This window comes from Astatotilapia calliptera, chromosome 7 (genome assembly GCF_964374335.1).
Source record: "Astatotilapia calliptera chromosome 7, fAstCal68.1, whole genome shotgun sequence".
NCBI lineage: Eukaryota > Metazoa > Chordata > Actinopteri > Cichliformes > Cichlidae > Astatotilapia > Astatotilapia calliptera.
Genome location: NC_137428.1, coordinates 26,916,012 through 26,939,330, shown reverse-complemented (window position 1 = coordinate 26,939,330; position 23,319 = coordinate 26,916,012). Strand labels below are relative to the sequence as shown.

Below are 23,319 nucleotides of genomic sequence, written 5' to 3'. Positions count from 1 at the left end.
ACATTATTGTTGGAATCTGGTCATTTATTCATCTTCCCCTCATCCTGAATGCAGGGGTCAGTTAAGGCGCGTCCTGGCCTTAACTGACCCCCAGCCATTATGATTATAATGCAAGAACATGTTCTATATAATGCTATAATGCAATATGGAGTTCATTATGAAGGTTACAATATTACACAACCCACAAGAGTATTGAGGGATCGCTTCTGTCCACACTGCACTTTCTACTACTGGTCCCTGACCCCAATCCTAGGATTGCTGCTAAACTAGGCCAGGATTACAACCACGCTCCTCCTCCAGACTCAATTCCCACTGAAGGACAGGTGTACACACAAACACAGACTAGCTCGAGTCACGAAATGTGCATGTGTGTTTGTCAAACGCAACTAGAAGGTTCAAAAGGCTTAGTTCAAAATAAGAAGTGACGACTAATACGAGGCAAATTCAAAAAAAGAAAAAAAAGTAAAGGACACTTTATTGATTACATTGGAAATATTTATTGTTCAGCAACATAAGTCAGGAAACGGTTCATTTGAGGATGGTGTCAGAATTTGCTGCAGAGACAGAAAAAGAATGAGGAAACATGAATATGTTGGCATTAAAACAAACAAACCTAATTTCATGTGACAGACAAACAAAGGCTGTGTGTGATTCTGCGTTACCTTCAGAGAGTTGTTTGTAGATGCGTTCCTGCTCCTCTCTGGCCTTCTTCTCCGCTTCCTCAACCCTCCTCTCCTCCTCAGCAATGGGCTTCAGGTAATCTTAACAAAAATTACAGAGCCCATCACTAAGCATTCTTAGAAATCACAGTGGTATTCTTAAGACACATTACATAAGTGTATCTGAGCATAGATAGCCCTCATTTTCTAAGACTTTTGTGACTTCATAAATCCATCCTTTAGTTCCCCCTCCCCATGTGCTAAAGACATCTTCATGGAAATTAAGGGTGCCCTAAAGTACAAATAATCCTTGCAAGCACATATCCCTTCCTCTGTGACATAAATTTATTAATAAGCAACTCCTGGAGTTAGTAGTAGTTTTCGCAACTGTTTTTCCTTCTGTCATACTAGTCTGTGTCTAATTATGTGTGCCTTCTTACATGCTTCATTCTTAATATAATTTTAGTAATTCAAGAATTAAGGCGGCAACGTCCTGAAGCTTTATGACTTTCAAAAGATAAAGAGTTAAATGACTAAAGCAGATAAAATTATCTTAGAATAAAAAGAAAGCTTTCTATGAAAACTTTACTTTAAAGAAAATGTATGTGTTTTAAAAGACCCTGGAAATTTTAGCTAACAAAAGCAAAGTGGCTAAACTACAAGCATGAAGTCTCGGTGTTAGCAAAGGAGCTCAAAGCAGCTATGAGCTATGAGCAGCTATGAAACAGAGAAAAACAAATCTGTTGCACCTGCTTTTGAGCAACACCTAATCAGTTGTTTCAGTAAGAGAAGATCCTAGAAATCAGAATCAACCACGAAAACTGCAATTGGTGCATCTCCTGTTTAGGGTATAAATGCTGTGATATGTGGTACAGTAAAAAATAAAATAAAACCCTTGCATCTGTCACAAACAATGTACATTCCTGACTTTCTGTTCCAAGTTTTTCCTTTTACGCACTGACACAAACCAGTTAACGCATGCGCACACATGGACTTACCAAATCGCTGTTTGCCGTAGATCACGCCGAGTAGCAGGGCAGACCATCTGGCCGTCTGAAATGGAAAACATATGGTGTTAACAAACATGTTATCAAGCGAAACATGTGTGAATAACCAGCTAACCATGCGTGATTCATATGTCGCAGCTCACGCACGGTTATCTTGTTCATCTTATCATCTTGTTCATATCATATGAACAAGATTAACTTAATTTCCACAGCCTGTTCTGTCGTTACTGTCAATCGCTGATATATAACTACCATTTTATGCTTAATTCTGTAATTTCATATTTAAAAACATCGTGTGTGGTCACGATACCGTACAAAAACCTAAACGAAGTGCGCCAAATGAGCCGTGACAAGGGACGAAGTCCAGTTTTTCTCTGACCTTTCAGCATACGTAGTGAACAACAACCACAACACTATTAACTATTACTCAGCCTAACAACATGGCATGGGTATTACTAGTCATAATACCTGCCTCTGTCAGATGTGAAAGATGCCGCAGAAAGCAACCGTTTGCGAGGAAGCATTCACCTCTCAATGTCACTGCTAGCAAACACTAGCTAAGATGCTAATACATTAACTTCCATTAACGCGAGTCTGCGTGTATTAGGGACAGACTGTGGCTTAGACATATTTGTCCATTTACATTTACAGTAATAAAAGCTATACAAGCTACAAAATTAATGTTTTACCTTGATGAGCGGCGACACTGCAACGGGGGGAACCATGTTGAAGCTAGGATGTGACTTCCGGTCGAAGCGGAAATAGTTTTTTTTCCCTTGAAGCAGTGCAAAATTGGACTTTTAGCGGAACATGAAATAATAATAATAATAATAATAATAATGATAATAATAATAATAATGATAATTATCATCATCATCATCATCATACGTCAATGCAAACAGTGGGCTAACACAACAGATATAAAGCTGCAATGTCGTGCCAACTTACCACACGGACAAGGTAGAGTGCTTTAACAAGTTAGAAATAAATAATTATTTGTTGAATATCTGTTGCAAACAATATTTCGTTAGACAACACGGTTTAATTCAAGTTTTTCTTCCATTTATATCTAACCTTTTATTAATGGGGCAGTGTTTGTTTGATAAATCTCAGAACTTGCATTATGTATTTTCAGAGGACGTTTCCAAAAATGTGTAAGAGATACTGATTTGGTCCGTTTTAGTGTTTATTTCAGTTCTGTTTAGTTTCATTTAGTTTACACGTTTTTATTTAGTTAGGATTTACTTTATTTAAATGTTCATTTTATTTTTGTTTTGGGCAATATTTGTAAAAGTCAGTATTTATGAATCTTAGAATATACCATATAGAACATACCATAGCAATATACCAATATATCCAGACATGGACAGAAATATGTCAGATTAGTGTGCTTTCTTCAGCATATGAACAGTTATTCAGTGGTAAGCTTGGCTCAGAATGAAGGCCTGATAGTCAGAAATAACAGGAAAATCCAGAGTATCTGATAAACAAAAGTGCATTATACGTGAGTAAAACTAACATTTCTGATGATAAAAGCATCTTTGTTTTTAAAGTTTTTAAAGAGTTTTACAATGAAAACACTTAAATTGTTCACAATTTAGTGTTTCATTCGTAAGTGTTTCAATTGAATCACGTGGTTTAGGTGTTATGTACGTAGTCATGTGTCAGTACTGCCAGGTTTTTATTTGTTTTTGTGATTTGTGTCTCATTGAAGTTTGAATTCGCTGTAGTTTCTAATAGCTGCCACTAGAGGCTACTAATCCCCTTCTCCTAAAAAACAAATAAATAAACAATCCTTTGTTGACTCACCACCATCCATTAACCAGCCAAACTTACATTATTTAAGTTCAGAGGTACATATCGAAAGATGCAGTGCATATTAATTTGGGGTCTTTATTATCTTTCTCAGGTATTGTCTTATTGCAACAACAGGACAAAATATAATGTGTTGAGAAAAAAATCCAAATAAATCAAAAAAACAAAACAAAACAGGAAGTTCTTCTTAACTTTCTATACAGTGCATGAAAAGTACTTTGGCACAGAATTACGTTTGTCTAAATCTTTAGTTAGAAAAAGATAAATGTTTGAATTGGCCTTATAGAAAGGAATATACAAACAGTACATCATCCGCCGAAAAGACAACAAAAGTACAATCTTTTTATTAGCTGTATACTGCAAATATTCTTAAATTTTTGCAAAATCTTTGAAGCAAATTCATAAATTAAAGCCCAAACGAGGAAGAAATGAAGAAAACAGACAGAGAAATATATTAAAATACTGTTGTTTGAACAAATATTTGACACATAGTTTGATTTAGAGCTTTTTTGGGGGGTGGGGGTTAAAGTATGAGATTGTATGTGGCTAGCCTGGCTCCAGCAGTTGGAGCCACCAACCACACATTTTTTTCTGTCTAATTTCGATGATATAAAGAAAAAAAATAGATTGACACCAAATGGCCATTTTATACCAACTCCCAGTGTATAGCAACAGTAAACATAATAAATAACAAAAGATGCAAATAAGCAATATAAAACAAAAAAGCTGGTGCAGGATGTTTTTTAATCGTTGTCGTAGATGCACTCTGAAATGAAAGCAAAACAATAGTTAAAATGTATTTCCTGTGAGGGTCGTATCCACAGCCAGACAAATAAAATAATTTTTTTAATATTAACCCACACTCAACACACAAATCAGAAGTACAGCTTTTTTGGTTTCACACTCTTCTACTGGTTTCACATTTGTTTGGTTTAGCTGTTTTGGTTATTTTGTTTTAATACACTGACACCGCAAAGTATTCGACATGATGACAAATGGATTTCGTTTACATAGTTTACAATTGATAAGTTGAATGAATTTCTTTTTCTCAGTGTTTTGAGTCATGTGTCTGCTGCTCAGGTCCTTCCCACTTTTGTGAAAGAGGAGGGAATACACAATCTTAACCAACCATCTTAACCATTAATAGTACTGCACTTGTTTTGCAGTCAGAGGACCTGGGCACTGTGCAGTCGTTGAGTCAACCATGAACTCCCAAAGTATTGTGGAGTTAAATATGAGGGTGTGTCAAACACTGTCAAATTCCAGAACTCAACCATATAGAAAGTCTGTGGTGGGACCTCAAGAGAGCTGTGCATAAAGAGCCATACCTGCAAACCTCAATGTACTGAGGTTTGTGGGAGGGTTAAAATAAAATCCACTTTTTAAAGACTGCTCTGTCAGCAGTTATACTCCTAAAAGTTCAGCTGCACAGCAATGTATTCAGAACGTACCGTCTCCAATATCATCATAGATATCTCCATCGCTGTAAACAAAAACAAAAACATCAGTACTGCCAGTATGTTGTTTAGTTTCTAGCTTAGCATAAATGTGTGAATGTCTGTAGTACTTACTCCATAGCAATGTGGCTGGTCGAGACATAACCAACTGTAAAATGCACATTTTAAGGGTTTAATGGTAAATAGTGCTAGGATTTGTTAATTGGGTAAATGGAGATCTTAAATATATCTATCAATTAATCAATATAATTGAGTAAATAGATACTCACACTTGCCGTCTTCATTTCGACAGATCAGTTTGTTATCCACAGCTTTAGCAATCACATCAAGGGCCTCTCCTGCTTTTACTGGCAGCTCTTTGCCACTCCATTTTTTATTTGTAAGATTGTGGATGACATTCACCTGGTACAGCACCTGTATTTCTCCGTCATACTGAAACAGATTTAAAATTTATATATCTATATATGTGTGTGTATATATAAAAACATGCGAAATAAGATAAAAGATATTGTAAGTGTGGTTGAAACATGTTAGAGTGACAAACCTTAAACTTCTTCCTGAATTCCTTCTCCTCCTTCTCAAACTTTTTCTGCTTCTTAGGGTCCATTTCGTCAACTTTGGTTTTGATTTTCCCAGGTGGAATACTTGATGGGAAAACAAACAGAAATTGGAAAGAAATAACAGCTGTATTAAGACATTTCAGTTCATGGATCTAAACAGGTTGGAGTTGATCTTAAATACAGTCTTTTGTTGTGAGGTTGATCTACCTGCTGATGGGAGGTGGGATAGGTGCATTTTGAGAGTCGACGTCATCATATATTTCCTCATCAATTGCTTGACCCGGCTTATCTGTGTTAACACAAGGAAATGGTCGGTGAGTATTGGATTGGATAGTTTTCACTAAGCCTGAATGAAGCTTTAGTTTGCAAACCTTTCTTAAAGGAACACCGTAGACATTATAATAAATGTTACAAAAGAGTAAATATAACAAGTATAACTCACAGACCATCACTATAGTGTTACAGTGGAAAAATACTACAAGTTAAAGTCAAGAAAGTGGGACAGAAATGGCAACGACACAATAGTATCAATATAAAGTTGAACGATCTTAGAACCGATTAGCCTCAATAAGCCTTTGGGTCCTAAAAGACAAACCAACCTGTACCAGAAAAACTTATGTGTGCATTAACGTCTTGTTATGTTAGAGAAACCGTGCCAAGTTGTGTTATTTTGAAATGGACAGTAAAGTGGTCAAATGAGTCAAATGAGTTATACCTGAATTCCCATCTGCTGTAAATTGGCTGGGTGGAGGCACTCTGGGACAACAGAGGAAAAGATAGTTAAAAAATATTATATCCTTTATATTGCTACAGTATCATCAGTTAAAAGTGTGTTAATGTGACTTAAAGCAGCCCTGATTAACAATCATATTCAACTCTGGTTAAAACATGCTTTTGACAGTGTTAGCTGTTAATCCATTGATTTTTCTGATTGAGTTGTACAGCAGTCGCGCACATGCAAATTACTCCCAAAGATTAGTAAAATCACAGGTAGTCAGTGATCAGACACAAACATGTAAACGTGACCGTTAGACTCCAGCTTCTCAGACTGCGGAAGTTAAACTGCAAATTAGGACGTTTCAGTGTTATTCAGACAGAGGTGAAGTGTTTTTTCTGATGCCGATGTCGGGAGAAATCAAAACTGAAATGCGGCGTCACTGATAAAAGAGGAGTGACGGCTGAAAGATTAAGGATTAACAACAGTGGACAGTAGATCTGTGGTCAGTCTTACTACTGAGTGTATTTTACACTTTAGAGCTGGCAGGGCGTCTGTTTCGGTCAAACATCCGCAGGAAGCTGCGGGGCTTCAAAGAAGACCTGGGATCGAAGGGACTGGAAAGCCAACCAAGGATGTAATGATCTGCTCTTCTGTCATGTTTTCTGAATCTTTCCAGAGTGTCTTTACGTTTGCATTTACCCGTTTTTTTAAATAACAAAACCAGTTCTCACCTGACTTCTAAGTTTGGATCGACAACATCATCATATATTTCTCCTTCTTCTCCTCCTGGTAGAGGTGGTAGGACAACTACAAGGCATAAGAGATGTAATCAGCAAGATTTCATTGTGTGAGCAACAATATTATTAATATAATAATATATAATAATAAAATGAAACACAGTATTGTAAAATGTACCTCCTGGTCCTTTTTTAGTGCTGTAGAGAAAAAAAAGAGAGATATTAAATGAGAAGCAGGCCAACTTGGCTAACTTTGTTTTTTCACAGTAAATTGGAGAAGTGCTTCATGGGGTAACAGCAAGACAGTAACACTGGAGTTGCCATTAGCGTTTCATAACCCTGACTGACTAGCATTTTCAAACGTATTATCTACGTCTGTGTCTGTGAAATGCTTTGAGAAGCTGGTCCGCAGACACATCACAGCAGCCCTGCCCCGCAGCCTGGATCCACACCAGTTTGCCTACAGAGCAAACCGATCCACGGAAGACGCTGTAGCCACAGCACTCCATGCTGCATTAACTCACCTGGAAGAGCATGGTAGCTATGTGCGGATGCTCTTCGTGGATTACTGCTCAGCTTTTAACACCATCCTTCCACACAAACTGGTGGCCAAGCTACAAGACCTGGGGCTTCCATACAGCACCTGCATGTGGATCAATAGCTTCCTCTCGGGCCGTAGACAGAGAGTCAGAGTTGGCCATCACACATCCTCAGCCCTGAGTCTCAGCACTGGCTCACCCCAGGGCTGTGTGCTCAGTCCACTGCTCTACTCTCTCTACACACACGACTGCACTCCTCGCCACCACAGCAACATCTTTGTGAAATTTGCAGATGACACCACAGTGGTGGGGCTCATTTCCAAGGGAGACGAGTCTACGTACAGAGACGAGGTGGAGCAGCTGACATCATGGTGTAAGGCCAATAACCTCCTCCTCAACACTTCAAAAACCAAAGAACTCATAATAGACTTCAGAAGGAAAAAGGCAGAGATCCAACCACTATTCATAAATGGGGACTGTGTAGAAAGGGTGGCAAGCTTCCGCTTCCTGGGAGTCAATATAGAGGAGAACCTTTCCTGGAGTGTGAACACCTCCGAGCTGCTGAAAAAGGCCCAACAGAGACTGTACTTCCTGAGAATTCTCAGGAGGAATAACATCACACAGAGACTGCTGGTGTCCTTCTACAGAGCCACCATTGAGAGTGTTCTAACTTACTGCATATGCATCTGGTACACTAGCTGCACAGGGGCTCAGAGGAAAGCACTCCAAGGGATCATTAACACCGCCCAAAAGATCACTGGCTGCCCTCTCCCCACACTGGAAGTTCTACACAACGCCCACTGTTTTAAAAAGGCCCAAAACATCATAAAAGACACCTCACATCCTGGCCACTCCCTGTTTGAACTGTTGCCCTCAGGCAGACGGTACAGGGCAATCAGAGCAAGGACTAATAGACTCAAACACAGCTGTTATCCAACTGCAATAACACATCTGAATACTACAAAAAAATGTCCATCACGCCACTCTTGTGTTAATCTATGCACGGTCTGAAGCATGTGTGTGGGAATGTATGTGAATGTTTTACTGTTATATCTTATTAGTATTTTAAGTATTCTATCTATTTTATTTATTGAATTTTATTGTTTTATTTATATTTTGATATTGCTAGGGATGATGCAATGATCGGGGACCATTCTTCATTTCGTTGTTCTCATGACAATGACAATAAAGTTTCTGATTCTGATTCTGATTCTGTGAAGAAGTGTTGGGGCCACATTAAGGACTCATCATTTACAGTTGCAATCCCGTACCTGTTATCAACTACATCGATGTCATCGTAGACTTCGGGTTCGTACGCCTGCTGAAGTGAGGCTCCTTGATTCTTCAAGGAGTTAAAGTCAATTTCTACTGAAGTCGTCTTCACGTAGCCAACTGTGAGAGCAAAATGAAGCATTGACGAGATGTTAGTGTTGCTCCTACAGTCAGCTTTGAAGCTAAAATATTGACTAAAAATGGAAAAAAAGACCATAGATGGTGCATAGAGAGATAGCTGATCCTGTATTTGCTGATACAAGTGACAATTTATCCTGTCAGCAAAGAGTTAGAGTGGAAGGTGACGAGAAACTGAGAAAATTGAGGGGTAGATTGTGAACCTACTGGATCCATCCTGTGCTCTTCCCAACCATTTACCCTCGGGGTTTCCCTGGACTCGAATGATGTCCACGGGGTCTCCCTGCTTCAGACCAAGGTCAGTCTTGCTGCTTCGACAATCTGTGGATGCCTTTCCTTTCTGAAGGACCTCCAGGGGACCAACCAACTAACACACAACCACGCATGCACATGAATTCAAATGTGCACATGACAAATAACTTGGTTTTGATGACTGAGGTGTGACAGTCTTATTGATTCTACCTGAGACGTTCACTCACTTTGAATCTTTTCCGGGCCTCTTGTTCCTTCTTCTCGCGTTCCTTCTGCTCCTTCTTCTCAGCCTCCTGACGTTTTTTCTCCTCTTTGTCCTCTTTCTCTTTCTTCTTCTCTTGCTTTTGTTCCGCTGCTTCCCTTTAACACCAAAAGTACAGAGCATTTAAAAACAAAAGTTTTGATAGATGGATGGATAAATAGGTTTAAGATTCAGTTTTATTGGGTAAGAAAGGTGAAGAAGAGCTTTCAGACTGGGTGGAGTTTGTGACAGAAAGCTAACAGGAAGCCTTGAAGGGAACAGATTACAAGATGGTAGCGATGTATAGTTTAATGAGCCACACATCAATGCTGAAGATGCTCAGATTCTCACTGGGAGTAACAGGGATTGATTGTACCAATTTAGTCAAAATAAACCTGGTTTATAAATGTATATATTTTATGTTTATGTAAGATATTCTTAGGTTCTATAAAAACAAGAGCTTTATTTGATATCATTACCCAAAATATTCCAAGACTTCTGATGTCCCTTAAAAAGTGAAGTTAGAAAGGAGATTTAATTTACTCTAAGTTTGTCTGCTCCCTTGTTTTAATCGGTTAAAGTGCCACAGACCGAAAAGCAACAACATCTCATAGTGATGCAAAACAACCACTAGATGGTAGTGTTAATAAGGTGTGACGTGGACACAGCTGAACATTTACCGCAGACATTTTGAACTTTGGGTCTAAGCAGACTTATTTCATACGCAGTCCTCAAACATTGTGTATAAAAAGGCCAGTTATTCTTTCACACTTTAAAACCTAGACATCACGAGTGAGGTGTGGGATAAGCCAATGGAGGTGTGACAATCTCTCACCATCGTTCATCAAGATCTTCATACATCTCTCCATCATCATCATCGTCGTCATTAATTTCCTCCTGGGAGGAGAGGACATAAAGCAACAGAAATATATAAGGCTATAACCTTAGTCAAGTTAAGACACGTTTAATTTTAGAGTATAAACTTTTCAACTTAATTATTTGAATTCGTTAAAGATATTTAACCTCCAGAAGTTCTGCTTGGACTACAAAAGCCTCTTTGAAGCAGACCTACAATCTGTCAAAAGTCATGTTTTTTTACCCCTACGTTCATTTATAATTACTTCCAGGGCTCGTGTTATTTAGTCACTATTCTGTTGCCGTTTCCTTCTGTGGTACCACTGGTGGTGATGTGGTTTATTCTGCACTTTCACCTGCATGGCAATCTGTATTTATATGAGTGAAAGTAATTCAGCATGTCTCACCTTTCCTCTCTGGCTTGGGTGGGCTGCAAAAAGAGAAACAATAAAGCAGCGTTACAATGAGACCCTTTTGAAGCAGATATCACTATCTGAATTCATGTTCATACTGTGAAGTTTAACGTGCTCAATGCTGACTGTCAACTGTACCAAAAACATTTTAAGAATTAGTCTTTTTTTAAGTGTGATATGAAAATACATAATATTTAGAAAACTAAATCTCTTTAGCTTCATGCTAACTTTTTCATCTTTCAGCTGCTGCCTTCAAGGGTCGCCACAGCAGATCATCTGGGTCCATCTCACCATATCCCTAGCATCTTCCTCACCATCTTGTAAACTTTCTCTTTCAGTCTAGCTGCTATCCTTCTGTCAAAAATCACTTGTCTCCATCGGCTCCACCCTGCCTGCACTCTCTTCTTCACCTCTCTTGTGCGGGTCTGTTGCTTTGTACGGTAAAGTATTCATGTTCACTGCTTCTGCTCCCTGCATCTTATCCTTATGCTAACTAATGTAGGTAAAGGTAGGTAAACAGTGATGGTGAGGTTGCACTAGAATCCACTGGATTAAAAAAATACTTTGGGATTACTCCAAAATGAAGCATTTAAAATAGTATACTTTATACTTAGGAATAGTTGAAGCCATAACATTTTGAGTTCTAAAAATATTCTTTTCTTCCTTTCATACAACTCCACACATTTTCAATGCCAATAAAATGCATTTTACGTATTTAGAAATTACCACTGTCTCCTAGCACAAAGTTCAGCTTCTTCTGTTTTCCTGTGATGTTAAAAAAAAGTTGTGCAACACTAGTTTTAGAGACTTAGAGACTTTTACTGGACCTGCAGATGGTGGTAGAGGCGGAGGAGAATTGGTCACGTGATCGACATCGTCGTAAGTGTCTTCTTGCTGGTTCCTAAACAGCAGGTTAGGATTTAGCTGTTATTAATTCGAGTAGCATTATCCAGATAATACACAGCATGTCCAACATTTATCACCGTGTTTCTGTTCAAACAGGAAAATGAAAAAGTGTGTTTAATGTGTCACTCACATGGCTCCAGGATGTCGTGGGGGCAGATTTGGCAGTGCAGGTGGTGGGGCTTGATTCTGGGCCACATGGTTGCTCGCAGCAATGGGTTTCTTAAAACTGGGACCTGCAGCAGAAACATGCAGTGTTGACGCTGTGTTAGCCGATTACTCTTTAGGTGGTTTTGCTGTACTTTACTTGCTTCCAGTGTAAATTTAGCACTTTTTAGACCAATGCAAATGAATTTCACCAACACTGTCTGACACCATCTCTGATGACCACACAAGACGTGTACATAAATAGATGGGTATCTATGTTTCTAAATGTGAAAAACTTCCATTTTTCTTTGAAATAGGTCTCTCTAATTTCTGTGATGATTATATATGTCAAAGAGTCACATCAGTCTCATCTAGACACATCGAAACTGGCGCAAAGATGGTCCTCTGTACATAACCTTCAGAGACTGTTGACGGTATGTGTTAATAGGACTCTGACTATGATCAAGAATAATATATAAAAAATTTCTGCAACGAGGCATTTGAATCTCCTAGTGTTTTTCCTGCTTAAGTAACCCTTGTCTCACAAGATTTCGAGAACAATGACCAATCTTCGTTCACTGTCCACATAAAAAAATGTCCCAGGAACTTTAAAATGTGACTCACGGAGTTTTGAGAGTACTGAAAGTAAAAGTGAAAATGGCTACGTCTTTATGGAGTCTTTTTTGCCATGAAATGTATTCAGGTGTATAATGTGTAATGCACAACAACCAGGAAGTAATTAACAGTAAGTGCTTCAAAATGGTGTGTCTGTAATGTCGGTAAATGTGTTTCTTTGGCCACTAAATTTGAATGATGCACCTAAAAACAAACTCCAGTAATGTAGGCGATGCGAATTATGTAAATCTTTATAACTTTACTCAAGATCAATATAGGATCACAAAAGCCATAAGAAATAAAGGAAAGAAAGTGAGAGTACAGTGTTATTATCCAGAGTTATTACTAGTGGACGCTAGGCAATGTGGTTTGGTGGAATGAATCTCACAAAACTGCAAAACTGTGATCAGAACATTGCTCTCTTGGCCTTTAGAATTCCAGCCAAGACAGCCGACCCGACCTCTGACTGGAATATATTCACGTATGTTTCTATAGACAGAGCCTGTCTTTAAAAAGGCTCGCTGGCTTGCTGGAACTTACTTCCCCATGTGGTGAAACAAACTCGGCTGTCAGAGTGGCGAGTGAAGTGGGGGTAGAAAAGAGAAACTGGACAGGGAACTTGCAAATAGAGGAACCTAGTGTCACTTTAGTCTCTTATGTGAAGCTCGGAAGAACTGCAGCATTTGTGTAAACACACTGAAAATACACAGAGTATCTCATGCAGTGCAATATTTCATGCACAAGCATACTTTGTGTATTTCTTTTAGGTCTTATAAGCTAAAGTATGCTCAATAACTGCTGGCCAAACACTGCCCACGTCACTGAAACCACACTGACTTGTGAAGCAACTTCTATTTCACACTTCAGAAATGCGTTAACAGATCCTGTCCAAAGTAGCATTGCGGGCGATATAGAGGAAATGCACTTCAACCAATAAAATAAGAGGAACACCTTCTTTAGACAGTCACGAGAGCTGCATGCTCTTGAGTGCCCCACATTAACTCTTACACATTTAACCCTTTTCACGGGGGTGGGGAGACTGACTCTGCTTCTATAGAGAGTCCATTACATAAAATGTTGCTGGGGCTTGTTTTCCTGCAAATTCTGCTGTGTTTAATTTGCCATATGTGTTGTATACAGATTGAGATTAGAGAACCAAACACCCATGAGACCAAACTGAAAACAAAGGATGTAAAATCAAACAAAAAGCTGAAGTATTTCTGACTGGGGGGGTGGGGGGGGCGCACATGTGCATCCCTGCTGGCTGGCAAAAGTTTACTGCCTGAAGCTGAACTCCCTGTCTCACATATGTAGAGCATATTTTCTACTTTCTTGTACGTTAGGCCATACTGCAAAGCAATAAAATGTTCATTTTCATCTCATTTTGAAAAGCCTATTTTGTGAGTTTGTTAAGCATTTTTTTAGAGTTCTCTTTTGATAGAGATACACATGATCTCATCAAGATTTGTCAGCAACCACAGCGGTCATCCATTTTTTATTAATAAAAAACAAATCCAAGACCTAAGTTTGGGTTTAAATGCTGTTTTCTAGTATTTCTTAGTGTACTCTTTGGATATTCAGCATTTCTTTAAACTAGAAACACCGAACTGTTCATCTATCAAATAAAATAAGTTTTTTTTCTAGTACAAGTGTATTTATTTACTTTCAAATAGTAAGGTTTCTTGTTCTGTATTGAAAAGTACACATTCTAGTCTTGCAACACTTCTGCTGTCATCTTACAGTAATGGGTGATAACAGGTAATTAAAATAAACAACAAATATATTTACATCTATGTATATTTTTTAAAGTAAAATTCTGAACTCTCCTTCGATTCTGAATAAAGGAAGTAGCTAACGTGCTGGGTTAACTTTAGCTTCATGAAGGTGTGATCACACGTGTCTGGGACAACGTTAAACTGTGAAAGCATGCCTCCACTGCATACTTGTGTAGAAAACACCAGACTGCTTTTCATTTAGGTTTAGTATCTTGCCCTAAGATCCTGTGTCATGCAGACTGGAGGTGGGATCAAACCACTGACCTTCAACTTAGTAGAAAACCTGCTTGACCTGCTGAGCCACAGCCACCATAAGTGGTACCATATAAATGAAACTGAATTGAATGATTCAGTAGATGATTACATTTAACTTTTACAAATATGGAAGGCTGTCAGCAGGTTTCTGAATGCGATAACTCGAGAACAAAGCAACATAGGAGTGCCAAATTGATACAATTGTATCTACTAAAACTATTAGGAGTTGTTTAAATCTCAGTGACCTCGGCCTCAAGGTCAGGGGTCAGGGGTCAGAGGATAAGTTTCCTCAAAATCTTGTGAATGTGACAACTTTATCGTGGCTTGCTATACAGGTGGATGTCAGCAACCTGTCTGCTATCCGCCTAACTCAGTAATTCAGTCAATTTATGCTCACGACACCCTAAACAAACCAAAGTTTCAAGGCACACTTGTGTTCATATTTGTGAAAAACAGCATCTCAAACATTTTACATGCTCGTGGTGCTTCTTTTGATTACACTGTCAGATTAAAAGACTTTTGGTCATTTGGACCTGCAATAAGTTCCATTAGTTTATAACTTGCCTCAATAACCTTATCAGACCCTTACACACAGGCCAACAAACGGTCTTGGTTCAGATCCACCACTCTATTGAAGCAGGCCAAGTTTTCTCAAAATATATATTTGGCTTCTACGTGGCTTCCTTCCTTTTGACACCCTGAGCCAGATGAAGCCACAATCCAAAAGGCAATGACCTTTGGCTGAAACGTGGCCCATCTCTTTACTTTTCTTTGGGAGTTGACTCAGGATGAGTACAAACACCACATGTCAGCCACAGGTCTACCAATTATAGGCCAGATGTCAGATGTGTTATAACATTTGGGTCACATCATGTACATGCTTGCCATAACCCATATCGAGCATGGCTCATGACATTTAGCTCAGGGCTGGGCCACATATCACAACTAAAGGTGGGTCTCAGTGTTGCTAATTCAAGTCAATAACCTGGACTTATCTATAGCTTGTGTGTCATTGGGGTCTTTTGGGGCATATTTATAACAAGTACAAAATCTCTCAGCTTTGTGGTTATTTGTGGTTAATTATATTAATAGCCTGCCTGTGCAACGGTTTTGGTTGAGCGAAATTATAGTATTTTATTTTTATGTTATCCCTGCATAGTACTACTTTTCAAGTATATGCGTCTGTGCAGTGTACAGATCCAGAGTGTACTATCCGAGATTGCTAGTGTCAGCAGACAATTTAGCATCCAACCAAACTGTTACGCCTCTTGGCTGTATGTATGGCAAAAAGTCAGCATGCCACTGACCAAAATGATAGTGTGGCTTTGCGGTTACACGGACAAATCCAACTTACCCTCGTCAGAGGCCTCTGAGCCTCTTTTAATGTTCTCCAGGTTGACTTTCGGAGGTCGGTTAGGTTTAGCAGGAGGAGGACCCAGAGCCAAGCTGTTGGGGAGAGGGTTACGCTTTGGGCCTGATGAATTATTTCCGTTAACACCACCGCTGGCCAGAGGAGAGGGCTTGACTGGCTTCTTAAAACTGGGCTTCTTACTGGCTGGAGGTTTTGGAGGAGGAATGGAGTTAGTAGCTGTAAGGCCAGGTTTGCTGGTCCCACCACTCTCTGTCTGCTCAGTCTTTTCCTCCTTGTTGAACAGATTCTGAGCAGTCCTGAAGTTTGAAGTGGGCTTAGAAGAAGAGTTGGCCAGCGATGAAGGTTTGATCACATTGTCTTTGTTCCCTCCTGCCTGTTCCTCAGCTTGCTGCCGTAATTTTACAATGCCGCCAATCGGTTTTTGTTGCACACCAGGCAATTTAAGTGGCGCAGGACTGCTGTTTGGTGCTGCATTGTTTTCGTCTTTAACCCAGCTGGGCTTGTTGCTGATTGCTGGTGAAGGTTTAGGAAAGGCAGGTTTGGACTCAGACACGGTGGAGGTAAGAGGAGGTTTGTTGAATGGAGGCTTCTGTGCCAGGCTTTTAACTTCAGGAGCCTGTGATAAGGGTGATTTCAAGGGTGTCTGCTGTTTATTAACAGTAAAGGGTTTGCTGTTCGTGTTGCTATCATCCTGGATGTTGGCAAATCTGCTTGCCAAGGCTTTAGCTTTATTTGGCTCTTGTACCTCTGTGTCACTTTTAGTAGATACTGTGTTTTTTAGGAAACTTGGTTTTGGAGCCGTATTTACTGCACTGCCAGAGAGGCTTTCCAAGACTGGTTTCTTCTGTATAGGTGGGCCAGAGGAGAGGGTCGGGTGCAAGGGTTGTTTGATACGTCCAGGGGGCGCAGAAGAAGTCTCGTCAGTGCTTCCCCCACCTGCTTGGAAGCGAGCCATGATGGCCTTTACATCTGACTTATTGTCCTGAAGGGAAAAAAAAGACATAAGGGGTTCAGAAAGTGAGTTAATAAGAATCCAACACCACAGTAAGGATCAAACAGATGTTTACTTAAAGAAGAATCTAAGCTAAAGGAAAATAAGACCGTGCTTGCTAGAACATAAATGGCTTCAGCAGAAAATAAAATCCAGACAGAGCAAAAAGGGAATTTAAAAAAATGAGTTGCTCACACTGAGCTGCCATGAAAGTTCAAATAGGAACAGAAAGTTTCATTTCCTCTCATTTCCTTTCATTGTCCAGTCAGTAGAATTTGTGCTTTCTCTTCAGTTTCTCTTTCACTGCTCAATTAAACGGTCTTTTTTTCTCCCCAGTAATTTACCCAAGATCCCTCTCACACTATTTTTTTCTATGCACACATAGAAACTTAATGCACAGAGCTTTGTCTCAAAAGGTTAATCACAGGCTTTGTGGTTCAAACATGTTCAAATGACACTACATCTCAAAGTGTAGTAGTGGTTAGGCCAGCACCTTGATTGCAGCTACGGATTTGCAAAAGTGACCCTGTTTGTTAGTGTCTCTCTGTTAAAGATTTAATGTTTATAACAAAATATCCTCTGTCATGAAAATAAGGGATTTTATGTTCCTTGACTATAAGTATTCTCAGCATTTACAGGATTGTGTAATACAGGAACTTTGCAGATGACTCATGTCATTATTTTTCTATGTTTGGCACTCTTAAGCAATATTTGGAAAAAAAGAGACTATTTTCTGTCTTACAGTATTTTACCTTGAGAATTGCCAGCATTCAAAACACATCTGTTTCTGAGTCTGTTGCATTTGGCAGCATGGTGCAGTGGTTAGTATTGTTGACTCATACCTGGTATGAGTTCTGACCCTTGTGGTCAGGCTTTGTATGTGCATGTTCTGCCTGTGTAGGTTTTCTCCAGGTGCTCTAGCATAATTTCACAGTCTAAAGACATGGATATTTGGCTAACTGGTGGTTGTAAAGTTGTTGTAGGTACACTCTTATGTTGCCCTGTGATAAACTGGCGAGTTATCCCTACTCTCACATGATGTCAGAGTAAATGTGCTACATATGTCTGTACAACAAAAGCATCCTATAGGTTAAGATTAATAAAAGAAAAGATAATCAATCGAAGGATTGAGTGATTTTTCTTTTCTTCAGATGTTTAATATACTTGTCTTACAATCCCACACAATAATGTGGAAGTCTTAACATCAACTACTGCCCAGTTATTGTCTTCACTCCAGGTTTCATCATTTAAAAAACACACAATAACTAAAAACTTCCGACTAAAAAAAAACCCTTCTCTCAAACCACACTCTGTACCAACTTCCTGGTTTGTCACTGTCATAAACACAAGTTTCAAATGGCCCCAGTTTAAAAGCATTTATTACATGGACCTTTGTAATATACCTGTTTCAAGGTAGCTGCAAAATGGTGTTTACACTGGAAATAATTTAGATGGTCTGTGTTTTTAGAGTGGCTTTGAATGAATGAGGAGTTCAAATATGTGAACTGGAACAGTCGGTCTGTGAGTATGTAAAAGTGTGAGGCAGGAATAAGCTGCATTACTAACCTGAGGTACATTATTAACCACACTTTCATCCAGCGTCAGTTTAACAAAGTGTCATATATTTGGCTCGTGACCAACTAGGAGCCACACCTATTCTAATGAAGCTGGCTTGAGCAGGAAGTAGAGATAAGAGCATGAGGACACACAGCTGCAGCTATTCCTATGGAGCAATAAAAGCAAGGGAACACAATGCAATGGAAAGTGCAAATGCGCACCGCTATAAACAGAAACACTTAGCACACAGTGTTAACGTGCACTTATGTGCTGAGACTTAGACACAAAAACACAGAGTGAAGTGGAAGCTGATTTCTCTTGCTGACTTCTCATTGTAATAATGTGATATTGCATATGATGGCTCAGTGAGTTTCATAATCAGCATACAGTCCTGTGAAAAAGGAATATCACCCCATGGTTCAGTAGCTTGTAGAAACACCCTTAGTAACAATAACTAAAAATAGTTCTCTTCTGTATTACGTTGCAACGTTATAGAGGAATTTTAAAACACTGCTTCTGTTCATTGAAATTTGTGGGCATTTTTGCATTTGTATTGGTTTTGGATGCACAGCTCTCTTAAGGTCCCACCACAGCGAGGTTGAGGTCTGGACTCTGACTAGAGCATTGCAGTCCCTTGTGTTTTTTCTTTTTCTATTTTAGTCATTATATGTGGTTTACTGCTGTGCTTGGCATCATTGATCTGTTTCGTGACCCAATTTCAACCAAGATTTAGCTGAAACTGCACATTTAATTCTAGAACACTTTGGTATACAGAGGACTTCATGGTTGACTCAGTGACTGCAAGGTGCACATGTCCTGTGGCTGCAAAGCAAACCCAAATCATCAGCATCATCCATCAATAAGCTTGAAAGCTAGTGTGAGCCGCTTGTATCAACATGCTGTTTAGTTTTCCCCAAGCATGGTACAGTGTATTATTATTGCCAAACATTTGCTCTTTGGTCTCATCTGTCCAAAAGGCACTGTTCCAGGAGTCTTGTGATTTTTTCAGATGCAACTTTGTAACCTAAGTTGTGCGGCTCTGCTCTTTTTAGAAAGAAGAAGCTTTTTCTTTCAGCCTTTCCAGACATGTCATACTGTAGCGTCTGAGAAATACACTTCCAGTATATTTTACTGATGACATAATGCCCCAGTACTGTACATGGATCTATCTACTCTGGCGACCCTCTCTCTGGAAAGTAAGGGAGTGACAAAAAGTACCAGTCTCAGTCTTTAAGATGATGACTTTAGTCACCACCAGTGACCATGGACCAGACCATGTAGGGAATTTCGAGTCTTTAAAAGCTACACTGTCTAAAGAACTGAATCAGCAGTGGAGAAGTGGATGGTGTTTTATTTGATACATTTGGACACATTTTATTCTGAAATGTGCATTCACTGTTATCAATGAATGCACATCCACTGTCAACAACATGGCTTCAGTGTTGAAGAGAGAAATGTCAGCATATGCTCTTTAACAGCCAATCTCTCAGTAAACTGAGAGAGACAGTGGGTGGAACTTCACTGCAGTGGTGCCAGTAACATCAAGCGTTAAATATGTTAACGCTGAGCCTGAAATGCGGTTGAATATTAAATCGGTAGAAAGAAAAAGAGGAAAGTTCCCTCATAATACTTCTGTTTTTTAACCGCGGTAAGCTATAAATTGCACAATATGTTATGTACAGGATTATTGCAGTTGCTTCTTCTCGAGATACGGGTGCACTGCAGTTGCAATTTTGTAAAGGACCTGCAAATTTTGTCACATACCAGAAACACCTCTTGATAGGATAGCCATTTATTGCACTACAGCTCAACACAAAGCTGCCATAGTTTGTGTGGCACCTATATACTTCTCTGAGATGGTTCAAAGGTTTGAACCATAAATTTAATGCAAAGCTGTTTAATGTAATTCTAGCTATGAAAATAATTATATGTAAATAATCCATTGTTATGGTGCAGGGTCAATGCACAAATAACATAATAAGCACAGAGTCTTGGATGCTAAACCAGTTACTCCAAACACATTTTCTCTTTTAATGTTTGTTCTTTCACAGAAGCCTTGTGAAAAGTGACCAGCTGAGAAACGACAGAGGAAGAGGAACCACGATTTCTATTTACAGTGTGATGAAAAGTGCAGAGCAAAGGTGCCTTGCTTAATCGAACTGACACAAAACCCAGAACCACCAACCCCAACTGTGAGGTTGAACTTTTCATTTTTTACACAGTACGTGAAAAGAAAATTGGGAGAAAAATGCTTTAAATATCAAACTATTTTTAACGAGTTTAAACACGTGGTTTTAATTCAGCATTTTACTTTACTTAACTTTAACGATCACTGAAATGAATGAAAGCTTATGTTGACTGCTCAGAATACAAATATGACAACTCTGCTTTTGTCAGTGTGTACACATTAACTCGCTCAAGCAAATTAAAATGTACCAGTTTGTAATAATAATCAAGTATGGCTGACTTCTAAAAGATACAAAAGCTCATGCTATCCTGTCACGATAAGCCGTCTATAACACACATAACAACCATTCTGCAGTTTCAAGAGCAAGTTCCTTCTGTTAAACCCACAGTACCCACTTAGAGTATTTCAATCATTTAAAATGTGATGATTAATTATTTAAGTGTCTTAAGTTTTACTCACCATCTTGAGGAAGACTTTCCCAGGCAGAGAGCTGGTCAACGACTGGCTGGTGGATAAAGGAGAGTGTTTGTTCAGTGCCTCTGTGCGAGTTTCTGTTTCTGTCACAGAGAGAAAGGCACTGAGATAGTGAGTGTTGATAGTGAATGACAAAGAGTGTGGCTGAGCATTGAGCATGTATGTCTGAGGGGGGGATGTATACTCCCGTTCTTTCAGTGACATAAGCATCTGTCTACAACTGACTACTTCCTCTCTTAGTAGTATGTGTGTTTTGTGTGACTGTGGGTGTCACAACTCCTGTTATCTCCGTGTTTTGATCTCATTGATTTGCCTATCCCTGGCAAATTCCCTGCAGTTTCCCACTGTCCTTAACAAATGATGTTCACTCAGTCAGAGGCAGGTCAAAATGAAAAAACAAACCAAAACAGCCACAGTCAAAACTGTTTCATGGCAACTGTGTTAAAGAGGTGTTATAGCTTGTATGATGAAAAGGTTTTTGGTCAGCAGTGCGGGAAGACAACAAGCCATAGCCAATGAACAACATTAGAAGACAGCACAGGAAACATTGTGGTCATATGAGCGGCGCAAAGACAAGACAAGCGTATAAGACCAGCGTACGTCCATGCTAGTGGCTCTTTGAAGCCTTAGAAGTGCTTTGAGCTAAAGCAGAGGTGCCACAGTTCATTTCACAGAGGGGCAAACTGGTAAATGACAATCACATAAAGGGCCAAGCTTATATATTGAATTTATCACATGGCCTCATGTACTTTATGCAATTGTGTTCTCACACACTTATCTTTAAATATGTGAGAACACTTTAGGTTTATCTTATCATGTTTTCAAATGATAAGTCAGTGGTTTTATGGAAGAAAATGGTGTTATTTACATGCACTATTCAGCCTTCTGACATGAAAATTGGCTGCATGTTAGGATTTAAGAATTGCAAATGCGCACAGTTTTTCTGTTGTGAGAAAGTGAGCTTTACAGCTTCACTAAAAGAATACTTATAGTACTAGGCTTCATTTAGAAAACCTCTGTTAACGCTTCATGGCTTAAGTTTTGTTGTGGGTGTGTAGATCAAAAATGGCAATGATGATTACAAATAATCTTGTAGGAAATGCACAAGGGTTGTCATGGTCCTGGGTCGGTGACCCAGCGCTTTAAGTTTATTATTATCATTTTCCAATTTATTATCATGATTATTATTATTGTTTGAGTTCTACGTGTTATATTCGGTCTGCCTCTGAGTCTGCGTCTGTATCTCTGTCTGTCTATGGTGTCACCCCGTCTGTTTGTGAATCTGTCTGTTTAGTTCAATGTCTTGTCTGGTTCCATGTGTCTGAGTTTCCTGTTTTATTGTGAAGGTCTGTGTCGTATGTGAGTGTGCTCTGTTTACGTTTCCCCTGTCTCGTCAGCTGTGATTTCTCCCCGGTGTGTTCCCCTCCTGTCTCTCATCCCTTGATTACTGCCATCTGTGTATTTAAGCCCTGTGTTTCTCTGTGTCAGTGTCGCATCGTACCCTCAACTTGCTGTGTGTTTGTAATGTCCTGTCCTACAGCACCTCGGTTTAGAGTTTTGTTTTTGTAAGTTTTATTTCGTGAATCATTCCTCCAGCAATAAAGCTGCGTTTTCAGTTTATTCCCATCTCCAAGAGTCCTGCAATTTTGGGTCCACCACTTCTGCTTGCCTGCCACACAGCCAACCATGACAAGGGTGAAGAAGTAATTTATGTAGTCTGCCACTTCATGAATTGTCTGCCTTCAGCATTAGCATTCTTCTTTTTTTGCCAGTCTTTATTAGCTAGGTTATTACTCTGCATATCCAGTGTCTCATATGTAACTGCAGGCGACAGCTACAGCTGGGTGGACCGAAATTTAATGAGAAGACGTAGTGATAAGTAAAATTTGTAGAGAAGTTTCAGTTTCAGCATGCTAACAGCTAATAAGCTCAATTTAGAACTGAGAACACACTCTGTATAAAGAGCAGAAAATACAAGTGTCAACACAGGCTTTCTATGTGAAAGTTGAGTAACTCCACCAGTTGAGGCTCATTAACCCTAAAGAGAGCTAAGCAGCCCCCTAGTGGACACCAGTATGGCATTTTCTATCTTATTTTGTAGTAACAAGCAACATAGAATTTGTACCCGGAATCAGAACAAGCTGTAAAATCTGGACAGACAGTATTTTTAATGATGGCTACACATATCTTGTTGCATCCTTTCATGTTTTGTAATTTGCTTGTTCCTTTTCTTATCTGTCCCCCTTCCTCCATTGTGTTTGACATTCTCTGTATTTGTGGTTACAGGCCTGACCAACCTGCTGTGTTTGTCTGTTGTTTCTTTTCGCACCAACTAGTCCGGTTGGTGGTCAGTGGGGTCAGGAGGGGTCACTCCTGGTA

General features: G+C 39.3%; 1 protein-coding gene across 3 annotated transcripts; it reads right to left on the bottom strand.

Annotated features, from left to right (window-relative positions):
* Positions 1-3,545: 3,545 nt before the first annotated feature.
* On the bottom strand, positions 3,546-21,416 carry fyb1b (FYN binding protein 1 b). Of its 3 annotated transcripts, XM_026174013.2 has the most exons (19): positions 20,926-21,416; positions 15,713-16,712; positions 11,700-11,802; positions 11,491-11,564; positions 10,658-10,680; positions 10,231-10,292; positions 9,382-9,514; positions 9,110-9,269; positions 8,764-8,884; positions 7,132-7,151; positions 6,948-7,023; positions 6,747-6,830; positions 6,214-6,254; positions 5,706-5,787; positions 5,483-5,582; positions 5,208-5,370; positions 5,053-5,086; positions 4,933-4,964; positions 3,546-4,247 (listed from the first exon to the last, which is right to left on the bottom strand). In XM_026174013.2, the coding sequence occupies exons 1-19, from the start codon at positions 21,148-21,150 to the stop codon at positions 4,225-4,227; spliced, it is 2,556 nt and encodes an 851-aa protein (XP_026029798.2). In that variant the 5' UTR covers positions 21,151-21,416; the 3' UTR covers positions 3,546-4,224. The 3 variants fall into 3 exon arrangements, 2 of the variants coding, with proteins under 2 accessions (XP_026029798.2, XP_026029799.2); XM_026174014.2 differs by lacking the exon at positions 6,747-6,830; XR_013910416.1 differs by lacking the exons at positions 3,546-4,247; positions 4,933-4,964; positions 5,053-5,086; positions 5,208-5,370; positions 5,483-5,582 and having other exon boundaries at positions 6,730-6,830.
* Between the last annotated feature and the right edge of the window lie 1,903 nt (positions 21,417-23,319).